This window comes from Astatotilapia calliptera, chromosome 17 (assembly GCF_900246225.1).
Source record: "Astatotilapia calliptera chromosome 17, fAstCal1.2, whole genome shotgun sequence".
NCBI classification, from domain to species: domain Eukaryota; kingdom Metazoa; phylum Chordata; class Actinopteri; order Cichliformes; family Cichlidae; genus Astatotilapia; species Astatotilapia calliptera.
Genome location: NC_039318.1, coordinates 5,343,847 through 5,360,291, shown reverse-complemented (window position 1 = coordinate 5,360,291; position 16,445 = coordinate 5,343,847). Strand labels below are relative to the sequence as shown.

The 16,445-nt window shown below is 41.4% G+C and overlaps 2 protein-coding genes across 2 annotated transcripts; both read right to left on the bottom strand.

The window, feature by feature from the left end:
• Positions 1-2,560: 2,560 nt before the first annotated feature.
• naprt (nicotinate phosphoribosyltransferase) lies at positions 2,561-9,553 on the bottom strand. Its single transcript, XM_026147027.1, has 13 exons — positions 8,992-9,553; positions 7,739-7,866; positions 7,569-7,651; positions 7,154-7,284; positions 6,598-6,713; positions 5,540-5,736; positions 4,338-4,478; positions 4,116-4,200; positions 3,921-4,001; positions 3,727-3,829; positions 3,379-3,536; positions 2,972-3,079; positions 2,561-2,837 (listed from the first exon to the last, which is right to left on the bottom strand). Exons 1-13 carry the CDS (start codon positions 9,242-9,244, stop codon positions 2,751-2,753), a joined length of 1,671 nt encoding a protein of 556 aa, XP_026002812.1. The 5' UTR covers positions 9,245-9,553; the 3' UTR covers positions 2,561-2,750.
• A 2,837-nt stretch (positions 9,554-12,390) lies between these two features.
• Positions 12,391-16,242, bottom strand: c17h8orf82 (chromosome 17 C8orf82 homolog). The gene is made up of 3 exons (XM_026147039.1): positions 15,886-16,242; positions 15,745-15,793; positions 12,391-13,617 (listed from the first exon to the last, which is right to left on the bottom strand). The coding sequence occupies exons 1-3, from the start codon at positions 16,048-16,050 to the stop codon at positions 13,130-13,132; spliced, it is 702 nt and encodes a 233-aa protein (XP_026002824.1). The 5' UTR covers positions 16,051-16,242; the 3' UTR covers positions 12,391-13,129.
• Between the last annotated feature and the right edge of the window lie 203 nt (positions 16,243-16,445).

The window sequence follows — 16,445 nt, the reverse complement described above, 5'->3', positions numbered from 1 at the left end:
AATACAAAAAACCAAATTGCTAAAGAAAAGACTGTTTGACAGGCATTGAGTGTATCTTTGCACAAACAAGGTGGATTTGAATTGCACTTCAGCCAGTGGTGTTGGGGAACTTGTCAAAATTGATGGCATTAAGAACACAAAAATAGAAAGTTTTTTTTTTATCATGACAATGATCCCAAAACAGTGTTTTATCCATGACACTATCAATCATGGACTGGCCTCAGCAGAGACCAGACCTCAACATTATTGAAGCAGTGTGGGATCATCTTGGCAGAGAACAGAACAAAAGGCAGCCAACATCCAAAAGAAGAGCTTGAATGTCTTGCAAGAATCCTGGAGAACTATTCCTGAAAACTACTTATAGAGTAAAGGTGGTCATGCCTTACAGACTTTCAAACTATAGAACAGCACAAACTGTTTTTGCCTTATATACTACATTTCCATATATTTGGACATTCCAATAAATCACCTATTTCCCATTTTTCCAGCAAAATATAAAGAGATTAGGGATGGCTTAAAAGTAGTGTCGTGGAATTTTGGATAGAGGATTTGTGCCTTGTGATCCCCATAACTAAAGGAATAACTCGCCCACTACTGACCATTATTTATGTAGTGAAATAGACTAAAGTTCAGTAATGTGCATTAGCAGGACTCCCTGAGGCTGTAAAAGAGTGTGGACTGATCCACCGCTGAGACAGTCAAGGATGATATCACTGCCTCTCTGTTTTTAATCAGCTCCATATGTCCACTGGGTGTATCTCCAGTTCCACTACCACTGGTCAGCAGGCAGCCAATCAGAATTCAAGGGAACTCTTCTCACATGTCCTGCAGCAGCAAGGAAAAGAGGCTTGGGGGGTGGGATGTAGAGAATTGTTGCCAACAGTTTTCAGATTGAAGCAGAGTAAAGAGGAATGGTGAGCATTCAGTTAATCACCTAAAGGTTAAATTTTACATCTAAACTAAGAGCAGTACCATTACACTCTGTCTCCATCTTCACTCTGCTGCTTCTTTTCAAACTTAAAATGAATCCTGCAAAGAAACCATAAACTGCAAAAAGCAGAAAAACATGTTGAAATGAACTTAAAGTTGTTATCATGGCACATTTAATACTGTTTTAGTGGCATGCGTTTGGTTTGTAGGTAAATGAGAAGAACACTTGGAAACAGCTGCAGTCTTTGATTTTCAGTTTCTTTACCATCACTGGACAGAAACACAGATACTGTCAGAACAGCTGAAAGAAATAAGCTACACGTGAGTCCAAGGACTTATACACAGCTTTAGAACTTTCTTTTTCTGTGTGGATTTAACACAAGCAGCCATTTATCTTTTACTGAGTCCTTCCATTGGATTTGAGAGACTTTAGTTGTGAATAGGTTTTTATTACTAACACATATCACTACGAAACTGGGCTTGTTTATTACTAACATAAAGAATATGTTTACAACTTTTTTGTTACATTTCTATGTTTAACTTGAGCATACCTTTTCAAAACAAATGTGAATATTTGATAAAAACCTCATTGTTGTGTCATTTTATTTTCATATTAAGAGCCCAGAAAGAAACACATTAGGTAAAACTGTTCCATAAATCAAGCACTCAATGACAATCAATACACTTGTTGGTTAAAAAAGTGCTATAATTTGCAGTAATACAGCAGGAAAGTTCAGAGATGTAAATACAACTGAAGTGGTGATTTCTTGCTCACAAAAAGCAGCCTTTGTTATTGAAGATGAGATTTTATTATTAAATACAAGTTATCAGTAAGAATTTTAAAGACCCCCACACTCAAGGTGATTATATGAAGATAATTTACCTTTTTTTTTGCATGGCAGGATTTCTGGAATTTTACAATTAAATATGAAAAGTGTGTGTTTTACATATTACATATGAATCATTTTACATTAATATCATGTAGACAAAGGAAACGTAATCTATAATCTGGTGATTTCCTCTTAATTTAAGTGAAAAGACGACAGTGTGATGAACCTAAAGTAACCTGAAATTTCGATATTCCTCAGTGCCTTCATCCTGTGTAGTCTCACCTACATAAAATGTTGATTACTGTGATTATGGATGAAGTGTTATGGATAAGAAAGCACAAATACTTTAGGGTCAAACTTCCTTAGCTTCTATACTGTCAAACAAAATCATAATCTTTGACAGGAGCTAAAATATCAACCTGTAATTGCTTCCACTTTTTCAAAAGCATGATCAAAGGGTCTGAGGTTACATATTTATTTAAAAAATTCCACTAACCTGAGTCTTAGTCCCAAGTTTAGAATATTATTAATATGAAAAAATAATTAATGCACGGGCAGCTTTCTATTTTTTTTTCTAGTTTCCAACCACGTCTTTCTTCAGCACCTTAACATGAACTTAATGATATTAATCTGCAACAAGGCAGCAAAGTCTGGTTCAGAGAACATGATTATTTCTGCACTGTTATGTCTTCATTTCACAGTGCGGCTCCTGTTTTTAGATTTGTTGGATGTTTATTGTCGAAAGTTTCCAAATGTAGAAAACATAACTATAAGGATATGTCTGAAAGAGTGTCTAACCCTGATGATCATTGCACTAAACACCTTTATTTTAATCCTTCTTTAAAAACATTCGTTACATCTGAATAACACAGGCGACACAACAGCTGTTATTCCAGTATTTGGAGTGTCCCCACTGTAAGGGTTCATTCAGACGATGCTCTATAAATATAAGAACTTCTGTGAGGCAATTTAGGAAACACTTGATTCGCTTTAGTTGGCTAAAAGAAAGTTGGTGTTGTTGCTGCTTCCTTTTTGGATCTCTTTGACCATGTTGTGGAGTTTCTGGGAGAGGGCCACCTAGTGGAAGAGAAAGCCACAGGCATAGGTAAAGAAATCTTTCACAATCTGTGAGAGTTAATTTCTGCATCTTAGTGAAGGACTAAGTTGGTCTGTACTCTTGCATTCAGTACAGCTTGTACTGAGAGACTTACTGTGTAGGAATCCGGCTTCTGCAGTCTCTTGTGCCGAGGGTGCAGAGTCTGGAGGGAGCGCTGGACCTTTGCTCTAGTTTCTGCAGTGCTGCACAAAGGCTGTGTGACCTAGAAAATGTTGGAGACACTCATAAAGGCAAAGCTCCCACACACTATAGTGGCTTGTTTGGTACTGTTTAGTACATGAAGTGTGATTTTTTTTTAATAGTTTTTAAAGAAAGTACTTTTCTTTGCTGTTATATTACATACGTTTGGTGTTCTTTGTAAACTTATTAGTCACTGATTAAAAATCTAAATGGAAAATCTTTAAGATACAAAGCTTAAAAAAAAAGTATGTATTCAGTGTGATTATCCCACAATTCTTCATAAGCTGTCTGCTAATGTTTGAGAGAGCGGCCCATCCTCACCTGTCCTTTACTAAACACTTCCTGACGCAGACAGGTGACCCGAGCTGGAGTGACTGAGAGGGCGGTGTGGTTGCATCCCAGGGGGTAACAGCTCAGTGGGAGTCCCGCCTCTGGAGGAGACTCCACCGCCAGACATACCACGTCTAGAAATGGATGACCTGCAGAGGAGAAAGGACAGAAACCAATTATAGATTTACAGGAACATATTCATTTCTGCCTAAAGGGACGATCATACTGCCATTCACGGACCTGTCTCTGATCATTTATAACAAGTAATTTGTGGCGTTCCTGTTGTTGTGCCACACAGAGAAAGAAGCTCAGCTGCAGCAGGTAGTACTCAATTCTCACCTTCAGGATCTATTAGCCGGTAGACAGCTTTCCTCCCAGGAACAGTGCTCTTTTCTGGGTCCTCACTGACCTTCATCCTGGGTCTTCCTCTCACCTCCACCAGCTAATGAACAGAGGAACAAACAAAACCATACAGGTGTTAAACATGGCAGGAGAGGAGAGAGGCTAGTAAGTGTGAATTCTCATTAAATCACCTTATATACACAGCCAAGGGAAGGTTGTTTTGTGCAAGTCACCAGATGTGTTCCAACACCAACTACACTGATCGCGTTCTCCTAAGACAATGACACATCAAGCTGACATGGAAAGGTCTTGCAGGGAGTCACTTTTACAAGTCACAAAATTTGACTGACTCCTAATGAATTACCCTGTATGGCCACTCAATTTACCTTACTGTTGACTTCAGCCAAGCTCTCTTCTGAGATGTTATTAGTCCCAACGATGATCAGGGAATCAAAAGCAGGAATGGAGAATCTGCAGAGATGAAATGAACAATAAGAGAGGAATCAAAAAGCAGTGACACAAAATTAGACGCGAGCCACAGATCTCTGGAGGAGTCAGAACATATCTCACTGTAAGTTTAAAGACAGACGGGAGGACACCTTACTCACTGCTCGCTGCAGAGTCTGAAGACACGGTGCACATCAAGGGACTGCTTGCAAAGGTCCCCGCTGTCAAGACGAACCCCCACCGGCCTGTAGCCCAGCTCACACAGTACCAGTGCCACAGCACAGAAGTTCAAGATGCCGCTGCTGAAATTATATTTACACACAGAATAGATGAGATCATTGAACTGCTTTGTGTTTAGCTTTGTTTAATGGAAACAAAGCTAGGGAATGGAGAAAAGACAAGGCTTAAAAGAGAAGGGCCAGTCAGTGATATCAATTCCTTCGTCCTCCAGGAGCTGACTGCATACTCTCATCACATGAAACTGATACCTAATGTAAGTCAGGGTGCCACTGCCTAGCCTGTACAAGTCTGTGTCCTTCCATGGATATGCCTCCCCTGACCATCAATGACCCACCACCAATCCAGTCATGTTTAATGATTTTACATAACATTCCCCACAGCTTCTCCAGACACATCAGTCACATGTGCTCAGGGTGAACCTGCTCTTAAACTGAAAATCACAGGGCACCAGTGGTGGACCTGTCAGTTCTAATATTGTATGGAAAATGCTAATTGTGCTCCAAGGTCATCAGGCACTCTTGTGAAGTCTGTTTGTGATTGTTAGCTCAGAGACATTCACACCAGTGGCCTGTTGAAGGTCATTTCATAGGACTATGGCATCACTCATCCGGTTCCTTATTGCGCAAAAGAGCAGATACAGGTCCTGCTGGTGGGTTAAAGACCTTTTCCTGCACAGTCCAGCTCTCCTAGAGCAACCGCCTGTCTCCTGGAATCTCTTCCATGCACTTCAAACTTTGCTGGAAGACCCAGCCTACCTTGTGATAGACTGATGTGGAGTTGGATTACCTCTACAACATCAATTCGTAGGGTCCAGGTATCACCTCATGCTAAAAGTAGTGACTCTGACTGTAGCCAAATGCAAAACCAATGAATAAATCAGTCAGAAAAGATGAGGGAAAAATGTCAGTGGCCTCCACCTTTGTTTTGGGGCTTGTCTCATTATTTTAACTCTAATCCCAGAAGTTTCAGTGACTAGATGCTTTATTCTGATTAAAAAGTGTTCCTTTAGTTTTTAGAGCTTCTTAGTTTTCTGGCTTTCATTAGCCAAACTGCCAATTTGTCAGCTTTATCTCATATATGCAGTGTAAACTTTAACTTTAACTTAATGTAAGGCAGGAGTTACCAGCCAACACTGTAGCTGTCAATCACTGGGAGGAAGTTCTGAGGATACGCGATGGCATAAGACAAGAAAGCAGCCAGCTCTCCCTCATGGATTTTCCCTGGCTCTGCTCCCAGAAGATCACACACACGACTCAGCCAGCCTTTTGTTAAAGAAATGATATCGACTGGATTATGCTCCCCGTTCACCGCCGAAAGTGTCTGTAAAGAGACAAACAAGACGTTTAAGAGTTTGTTAAATGCAATAGAGCATTTCAGTTACCAAATTACAACATAAGGAGAGCCTAACGTGTGCCTCTCCTGTGAAACCAGCCCTCAGGAGACTGATACCCTCTCTACTTTTGAAATTAGGGTTCAAATGGGAGCTGAATCTTTTGAACCATCCCGTAGTTTTGGTGGTGATAACTCAGGTGGCTGGGGACTGTGGTGTTTATATGCCACTGGTGCACGTCGTTCATTTTCATTTGTCAACTCTCTCTGGTAGTTTGTGTTTTTTGGACGGACCGAATCCCGGGCCCAGGGGCCCACTGTCAGGGGGTGCCCCACCCCCTAGAAGGGGCCCGACCAAGTCCCGGGCGCCAGGCCTTGTCAAGCAGCCACTGGGAGTGAGCCAGTACATACCTGAGCGCCCAGTCCCAGACACCGGGAACCACCAACACACGAGGGCATCAGGCACCGGCAGGGAGTGTGGTAAGGGGGGGGGGGTGTCCTCCTCACTGTCGCCGAGTGGTCTGATTCTTGCATTCTCTCTAATATTACATCACCTTTACCTTACATAAACTCCCAGACCAGCTTTTTTGGTAGACCTTGCTAGTATAGTAATGTTTTAATTCGCTTAATTGCATTGCTGCCATAATTGCATTGCTGCCATGTGATTGGCTCATAGGATATTTGCATTAATGAGTCGTGGAACATGTCACAGCTGATCTTTACAAACCCTGCCGAGTGTAAAATGGAAGTCATGTTCTGGTTTGCCAGTATAAACACATAAGATGTGTAGCTCAATTATCTGAATGGTATGGTTCCATTCAGATGACGTAAAGACAGAGTGCACATACTCACTTGCGGCCACACTTCCTCCAGGGAGGTAAAAGAAGTTACGTACGAGTGTGCCATGGTCCCTGCAACTGGGATTCCAAACAGGAAACCAGCCTGAACATTACTGGTAAGATCAAACCCTGAAAGATGGAATAAAGTCTCTGTGTGTATGCAGAACAGAAGAAAATCATTTCCACATTATTTCATGCATTATTTCAACATAAAACATGCTGGTTTTTGTTCATTTGATGTCATATAGTAATGTTCTTTGGGAATTTCAGTAAATACTGCAGACACGCTGTGTAAGACAGCATGGAAATGAAGTCCAGATCGCTACATTCCTTCAGAGGTTACAGATGGATGCTTTTATCCTCTCATTAAGACAGGCGTCCTCTTCATGAGTTTCATTGGATGGAATGCCAATATCAAAAAAAATCACATTTCTGATTTTTGATATTGGCATTTAAAAAATATATATATATATATAGGAAAGCAGCCTTTAAGTGACAACTCCACAAATGTGCCAAGTTATCTGTCGAGATCTGGGAGGATCAAAACAAAGTAATCACACAGCAATCACCTCCGATGTGTGTGTATCGGGAGGCGGTGAGTCCTCCATCTGGACCCTGAGCCCTCCTGAGGCCCATTTCCAGCAGCTTCCTCTTAGGGCCTGCCGCCAAACGGAAACGGGCAGCATTAGTGCAGACCAGACTGACAACAGAGAAGAGAGAGGACACTGAAGCAACAGTCCATTATATAAATTTAGCTTTGCTTCAATGAAGCTACAGTATATGACATTTATATTCCATGAAAGCAACAAACAAAATATCGCAAATAAGCTTATTTACATTTTCCCAAATATGAAATAGAATTCTTCAGAAATATATTTCCTAAGGTCCTCGGGGTGAACGCAGTAGCTTTAAAGATGGCACAACATGGGAAAATAACCAGGACGTTACTTTTCCAGGAAAGACAGAAATATGACTATGTATTACCTGGCATAGTTGACAAGACACAATAGACTTGTCTCCAGTAGTTGTACCACAGCCAGTGGACCAGCCACTTCCATGAGAGGCACCTGAAGATATGATGACATGCAGCACTAGTTAGTCCCTCAGACTGTGACCTTTGAACCTCAGTTTAACCTTAAAGACTCATAGCTCACCCTGGCAAAGACCACAGTGCCTTCGGGGACGGAATGGAGCGTTACACCCGAACAGTCGAGGCATCGCAGAAACTGGAAGAAGGCAGGGTCAGTGTCTGGAGGCATGACAGAGCGCAGGAACTCCACATCTGGATCCATGAACACAAAATGTTAACACAACCCTGTAACACTCTCCTGACTCACTTCTCTGTTTGTCCTCCTGTCTCACGCACCTACACTCACAGGAACAGAAAAATAAATAAATAAATCACATCGTTTCCTGTAAATCAGTGGTGCGACTATAACGAAGGTTAGACTAAACATGTTTGTTGCACAAGTGTGGCACAGTGATCCTGTCTTAGCGCTGATTACTTTTCACCTGTGCAGCTGCTAAAGTTTTAAAAAGTGCATTAATTCAAGTATTGCAAAGAAATTGGTGGTTTTACTTAACTGATGATGTTATGCTACTTTAGACCATACTTTTGTGGTAGAGAAAATAGATTTCCTGTTTTTACTCAAGTACACGTTCCAACACATGTATAGAAGAAACATCATAGGTCCACCACTTTGAAGGCAGTGTGAAACAGTGCTCCTCTGCTGTGTACCACTGTGCAAACCTCATCACTTTCAAACACTGAAACAGTCCTATATCAAAGCGAGGGAAGCACATTAACATTAGTTACTGGGATAGGTAGCAACATCTAATGCAGTCATGTTATCCGATACTGATGCTGGACTGGCATATCTGTGTATCCAAAATCAACAGTGGTCCCACTCGGACTGACTGCTGTCACTCTCATACAGACAGACAGAGCACTAACACCTCGCAGTCAGTCTGAGTAGATGTGCAGTGGGCTACAGATGATTTGCTTATATTCCTACATAAAGCCAAGGTTGCAGAGCCCCTGTGTGCCTTTTGCGGTTAAATCGGTCCTGGAGTAGCAAAGCTGCTGCTGGTGGAACAAATAGTAACACGATCATACGATTAATGGTGGTATTCTTAACGGCTTTGGGGAAACTGGACTTTACGAACTTAAAGAAGCACAGTTGCTTCTTGGGCTTCTGTAAGTTTTCACAAGTCACTACTTTCTCTTTTCCAGTTCTTAAGAAATAATAAGTAGTATTGCGCAACCAGTTCTGTATGCCTACCAGAGCTCCACGGGAGAGAAACGTGACTGTCAGCGGATTAATAACGAGACTTTTATTATTTAATCTAGCGTTTATGTCCAGTTTGTAGTCAGTGACAGTAACATGTAGTTAGTTGATCTCCTCACCTTCGTCTGCGAAGCGAAAGCTGCGCAGGAACAGCAGGCAGTCGTGCACCCCGGCGAACAGCGAGAAGCCTCCGCCGAACGGATTGTCCCTGAAGAAGAGATCGAACACGGCGTGCTCGTCGTGGCGACCGGCCCGCCAGTACGCATACGCCATGGTGAACTGGTACAAGTCGGTGAGCAGCGGGGGAACCCGCTCCCGGATACACCGCTCCATAACCCCGCTGCACGTGCTGCTGCTGGACGGCGCTGCCATGTTCTCCCAGGGCTGATGCCGAGACCTCTGGGACTTGCAGTTCTCCCACCGACTCCTTTACCCCCTGAGGCAGAGACGGAGCGGGGCAGCTGGGAAATACAGCCACGGCTCACGTTGTTGCATTAAAGACTTTTCAGTTAGTCTCTTTGTTGGCGTACATTTATGGTCTAGTGATTCCCATTAGTGTCAGCCCGTGTCACGAGTCATGCGCTTAACCTAACGCAATTTTGGATGATGAAAACTGGATTCACTTTCAAAATATCGCGTCCATGTGGCCACCTGCTGTGAAGGAGCGAGATCCTTCAGCTCGCAATGTAAAAACCCACCATCTATGCATATATTGCAACTACAAAATTAGTCTTTATTTATAATGAGCCATGAAAATGTTGGAATATCTTATTTGATTATTTCTAATTTCTGACTAAATTTATTCCAAAATGTCAGCAAGCATCCTCTGGTTTTAACCTTATTCAAGATTCTTTATTTGTCAGTTGCATAGTTATGAACAGGGTTGGTCAAGTTACTTGAAAAAAGTAATCAGTAACTAATTACTGATTATTACCCCCCAAAAGTAATCCTGTTACCCTACTGATTACTTATTTTTGAAAGTAATTAGTTACTTAGTTAATCTTTAAAAACATTTACACCATTTTTCTGCATAATCCATCATATAAAATGTAATCAAATGAAAAAGTCTCTTTTTAAAACTTGTTTTATTAGTTTTAATTTTTAAACTTTATGCATCAAGCAAAACTTTAATTATATGCAACATTCTCTGACTGGAAGAAATTTGTTTAACATTTAAACCTATTTTCTGCACATTCCAGCATATAAAAAATAGGCTTTTGTGTTTAAACTCACACTTTCAAACAGATGCTGTAAAAGTTTTCTTCGAACAGCAGACGCTAATGTTTTTGTCACTTACGGAATCAAACTCAAAGTAAGGTCAGTACTTCCACACTTTAAATGCTGCACGGTCATACTCTCTCTCTCGAGATATATTATAGTATCCATTATATTATCCATTGTTGATCTGCACGCAGCTGTTGCCACGAATGCCGCACTCGCTTAGGTCACTGTCGTGAGACACTCACACACAAAAAAAATCATGGTTTTAGTAATGCAGTAACGCAGCGTGCTCACGGGAAAGTAACAGTAAATGAATTACCTTCTTTGCAATAGTAATCCCTGTCTTTACTCATTACTTGAAAAAAGTAATCGGATTACACTAACGTGTTACTTGTAACGCGTTACTGCCCATCTCTGGTTATCAACAATCTAGTAATGACTGGTCTTAGTTTGTTCTCTGCAGGCCACTATGTCAAGCTGAAATTAAATCTGGCAATGAGCTAGAGTCATGTGAAAAAGTCTTCCCGTGACTCTATGCAGTCCTATGAAAAACTAACACATCCTTAGTGCTTCCATAGGTAATTGAGAGGGCCAGTCACAGCAGGAGTTGTTTTAACACACTCCCACAGTGTTCCCAGACTTGAACATCACACAAATTTACTCCAAGGTCATACTGCTTTATGCTTAGAGAACATTAAAAAAAACAACAACCATAAAGCCACAGGCCTCTGGATTTTAAATGTTAACCATTATGACAAGAGAATGTAGATAAAAAAAGAAAGAACAAGCATGTCTTGTTTGGAAGGTTGCTATGAGAAAGTCTCTTCTCTCTAAAAAGAACATGGTAGTACGACTTAGATTTGCAGAGTTGCACCTGAACAAATCTCAAGACTTTTGGAACAATGTCTTTTGGACAGATAAGAGCAAAGTGGAGAAGTTTAGTTGTAATACACAGCACAGTGGTGAAGGGTTAATGATTTGGGCTTGTGCAGCCATAGGACCTGAGCGGTTTGCAGCAGGAGCCTATCCCAGCTGCAACAGGGGAAGAGGCACCAGTCTGTCGGAAAGCTAACACAGAGGGGCAGACTATTCAAACTCACATTCACATGCATGGGCAATGTACAATCATTAGTTAACCCAGTGGTTCCCAAACTTTTTTTGCTGGCCCCCCTTTGTTTTACAAGAAAAATGTTCGCCCCCCCCCCCCCCCACCGCGTGCACGCGCGCACGCACACGCACTAACACATCCTCCAACCACACACACCCATATTTTGCTCCATTGCGGTTTATTTCACACCTCAAACATTTAGTAAACAATTAAGCAAATACAAGTAATCTGCAATAAATTACAGGTAGTAAGAAAATAAACTACTAACTCTTTTACGCTACGTCCACATCTACACGGGTATTTTTGAAAACGCAGCTGTTTCTATGCGTTTTGACCTTTCGTCCACACGTAAACGGCGTTTCGAATCACCGAAAACGGAGATTTTTTTTAAAACTCCTTTTTTGCGTTTACGTGTGGACGAGGAATACAGAGTTCATCATGCAACGTCAAAGGTATGTGCCTTTTTCCACATCACCCTGTGCGCCACGTTATTGTTTACATGAGATGAATTGCAGACTGGCAGATAGAGACAAATGTGTTAATCTGACCATCTTCAGGTTTTACAGGCTTACATTTACACACGCAGTTACTGTCCCTCCATTTACAAAGGCAGAGGCGTCACGGTGTAATTATTTTACATGTAGTTGTTTTTTTTTCTGTGTAATAATATTCAACATTGCTATCAATACATTTTTCAAAAAATGCCTCTCTGAGCAAAACAGGTTTAAAACATAAATAACGGTGGGATACTGTTTGTCCGTGATTTGAACCGGGGGAACAAATCGTGGCAGGATCAGCTTGATATCATTTGTATCCCACTGTAACTTTACTCTATAAAGTATAGTATGTATATCTCCAAAATGTCAGGAGTAGTTAGTCATTACCAGAAGTGTTTGTGAACTAAATCACGAATGTGGGATACTGTTTGTCCGTGATTTAAACAGCCCAGCGCTGCTCCCGACGAAGGGAAAACCAATTCTGCAGTGGAGACCTACCTCGGCACTTGTGCAGGTGAAACCAAAGGGAAGATATGCTTCACCATATTTTCTGGTCTTTGGCTTAGAATGAAGTTGGTTTGGAAACATATTCAGCGATGCTTCATCTACTGCTTTGCGTTTCTGTAGGCGCCCATGCTAGCAGTGTCCAAGCATTTTGTTTTTTGTGTGACAAAAATAAACTGAAAACTAAACCTTGGAATATGTTATTAGTTTAATTCCAAAATATTTCCAAAGCACACTTCAGTTCACACTGCTTGTGATTTTACAGTGTTCAAATGAATACTCTTAGACTTTGCATTCAACACAATGAATGCATTTGTATCAAGTTTCAACTTTTAAAAGTGAGGCTACATCTGAATCTTTCTTTAAAAGGAATTGCACCTAAATTTGCAAAAACTGTAACTATAATATGATATATACAACTGTTAAAAAAAACTCAGTTTTACACCACATTCTATTGTGATACAACAACTTGGATTTCTTTTCAAGTTTCCTCAGGAGAACAGCTTAATTAATAGAACAGAAGTATAAATAATATCCTTCCTAAAATACGCATATCTCAGGACTGTGGGAAAGAGCAAGAGGAGGAAACCCACGTAGGCACAGGAAGACCACAACAGAGCAAATAACCCACAGAAAAGTCCCAGCCTGGATTTGAACTGGGTACCTTCTTGCTGCAATGTAACAGTCCTAAACACTAGACAGCTGTACTCTTTTGACTGTCTGGATAATTTCATCGCTTCAGGCACATAAACCGAATTCAAATGTGACACCTTTAGTGGGCTACAGCCTCAAACACTGAGACAAAAGAAGGCATTTCTTTGTTTGCAAGCCAAAAAAATGTTGGAGCTATTATTCATTAGTGATTCTCATTTCTCACACATCCCATCCCTAAGAAGATTTTAAACTCAGTCTGGAATCATTACCAAATTATCCCACTTCTCCCTGGTGTCCATTGCCCTGCTCAGCTACAGGGAAGTATCCTGCAAGCTCATTGGTCAGTGCGTGCTTCTGTCCTGCCCATACAAAGTATGTAGGCTGTCCTGACTGGTCTCGCTCTTGTGTATACACAAAGAAGGGGCTGAGTTCAATTGCCAGAGCCGACCTGACCAGGCCGACTCCACCTGAAAGCTCTGAGCAGGGGTGGTAAACTCGCCCGCTGACAGGATGCATGTACAGCGCCTCGGGGCGGAACAGGACGGAGAGTTTCTCTGCGCCGCCACAGTATGATAGCAGCTCCTGCTCGCCCTGCGGTCCAGTGGGGCTCTGCAGCAGGTGGGTGAAGACCACAGGTCGGTCATCGCAGCGCAGGAAATTCCTCTCCCTGCCGCACAGTGACAGGAAGGGGAAGTCATCCTCGTAACGACCACTATGATTCATGCGCAGACGAGTGAAGAAGAAGACTAGGAATTCCTTATCTGGTAACAAAAAACAAATAAATAAAAAATGAGGGCATCAGTAATGGTCTCACAAGTGGTATTAATGCAATTTACTTGAAATTAAAATAATTCAACTGTGTATGAACATCGCACTACATTTTGTATAAAACTTTTTTAGTATAACATAAGAATGTGATATTAAATCCATAATTAAATGTCACAGTTTATCATCTCAGTGTAACACAATTTAAATGTCTCTCAAGGATTATCACAAAGTAAATTTTTTTTTCTTTTCCCAGTTTAATGTACAACACTACAATGTATTCAAGCTGGCTGCAATTTAAGTGAATTGCGAATTGTGAAATGTCACAAGTTACCTCTCATTTCTTTAGTCTGGTTCCTTGCATCCAAGAATCCAGACATTTTTATAATTAACTGAAATACCTGGTATAAGTGGTCTCAAGCACTTATTTTCTGAAGTGTTTCTACATCATGTGTTTAATGTACATAGCTAAGGACCGGCCGCATATGTAATACACCTTATAAGTTGTTTTTAATTTAAAAAGCGCAAATGGTTCAAATATAACCATTTAACATTTGTACATGAATAACAGTAAGACAGAAGGAATAAATAACAAACAGGAGAAATATATACAATCAAAAAGGAAATAAAGGCACACACTGGAGAACAAAGTGCTTGGAAGCAGTGCATTATCACGTGTATCATTCTTGTAAGTGGTCTGAGTGGTGAGGTTTACTCAGACCATAGCTCATATTGGTGAGGATGGTGGGCAGGGGTGGGGTGTGGGAGAACAATTTTTGTTAACAGTCTAAATGTCCCAGGGAAGAACCTGTTCATGAGTCTGGAGGTGTGGGACATCCTGGGCTCAGTAGTGGAGTACAAAACACCCAGGCAGTAGGACGGCTCGCTCTCCACTGAGGTGTGGTAGAAGACCAGCGGCAGCTTCTGGTCCAGGTTATTCTTCCTCAGGATGCGTAGAAAGTGCAGCTGCTGTTGGGCCTTCTGCTTGAAACGCTTCATGGCTACAGACGTAAGGGCTATGGGTCTGTAGTCATTGAGGCGGTCTATTCCAGTCTTTTGGAGGATGGAAATGATGGCTAAGGCAGACAGGTGGGAATGGTGGCATGAGTCGGGGAGAGGTTGAACAGCATGGTGAGGATTCCCTGACAGTTGTTTCACGCAGGCTTTAACAACATCCCATGGGATGCCGTCAGAGCCGTCAGTTCTCCTGGGGTTCACCGCAAGGTTTGATCCACTTCAGAGAAAGTTTCATCAATGCTGCCTAACAGCAGCTAACAATGGTAAAACAGCACCGCTAACCAACAGAAAAATTCAGGACATCCTCATCACCTCATCTCAATATCATGTCATCTGACAGACGTGAGCTTAAGTGATTCATTGATGTGTATCAGACTCCATTCACAAAGTTTTGCAGCATCCTCCAGAATAAACAGATGTGGACACTCAGAATTCTGATGTTTGAGGTAAATAGTGGACTGACTGCCTGCTCTTACTACAGATTAATGCTGGCCAGAGTTGTTTGTTCTACAGAAGTCACTAAAGCTACGATAATGCACATGATTTGGGAGGCGTAAGAAAACAGAAATCAGTCAACTGCAATCTACCAGCATATAGCGGTGATATTTTACACGCTGTACCTTTAAAAAAAAGAAGAAGAAGAAGAAGAAGAAGACATTCTTAAGGATGGGAAAAAGGGGTGTGACCATTACACCAGAACCGGACTGAAAAATCAATGACAACTGGTCGTATGGAGTGATGAATACAAACTTTACATTTTGGGCTCAAATTGTCGGCAGTATGTACTGAGGATACCAAACGGGACGGAAGAACAAAACACTATCTTCCCTGAGCCTGGACCTCAGAATTAATGAAGGGATGAGAACAAAAGAGTGCCAAAATCCAAGAGAGAGAGGTTCCAAGCTCGTTAGAATTATACAAACTGTTTATGCCTTAAACTGTATTTCCATGCATGTTTGGATATTTTAATAAATCGTTACATACATTGCCCATTTTCAATTATAAAGAAATGATGGGCCAGTCAAGAGTTTTGCTGTGTACTGTAACGCTGTCATTTCTTAATGTCAAAATAAATAGTAAGTCTGTGCTGTATGTTTCTTGGTTACCTTTAAAGCAGGTGACAAAGTTTTTCACTTTGGTATCATCGAGGAAAAGCTGCAAGTAGAGGAATGAAAGTTAACATGATATTTATTGCTAAAGGGAGACTCCGGATGTTTACTTTTTGAAGAGCTAGTTTACTTTCTTACCTGTCCTTGATGGTCGATATAGTAGAAGTATTCTCGGATGCGTGGTGTGGGGCTCTGGCCCTGGACGTACGTAGCGGTCGCTCTGGAGGCGGTTAAGCCGGCTGGTCCGCGGCGCAGAGCGGCCAGAGCTCTGGCGCTGAAAGCCGCGGTCCGGAGGAACAACATAACCGAGTAATAGTAAATAGGCTCCGTATTAAACACGGGAACCGAAAATGTGGTGTTTCACAAACGACAGCCTGTGTGTTTCTGCTATTTGCACACCTTACACAACTCAGATTAAAGCCCCAAGTGTTTACAATCGAACAAACGTTACCCGGAAGTGTTTAAGTGGTGCAATGTGGTCATTTATTTTCTGCTGCCACCTAGTGGATGATATCATGCACACGTTTGAAATGCAGATGTAACGCGCGTATATTTCATGAGAGGCTCGACAAATTAGAAAAGAATAATAGAATTCTAATTGTAATCTTTACATATTAAATACCTGTGTTGTTATTTTACTTGGCCGTATCTAAAAATGTAGTGAAACAGACATTTTTAGACTTTGTAGATAAGAATCA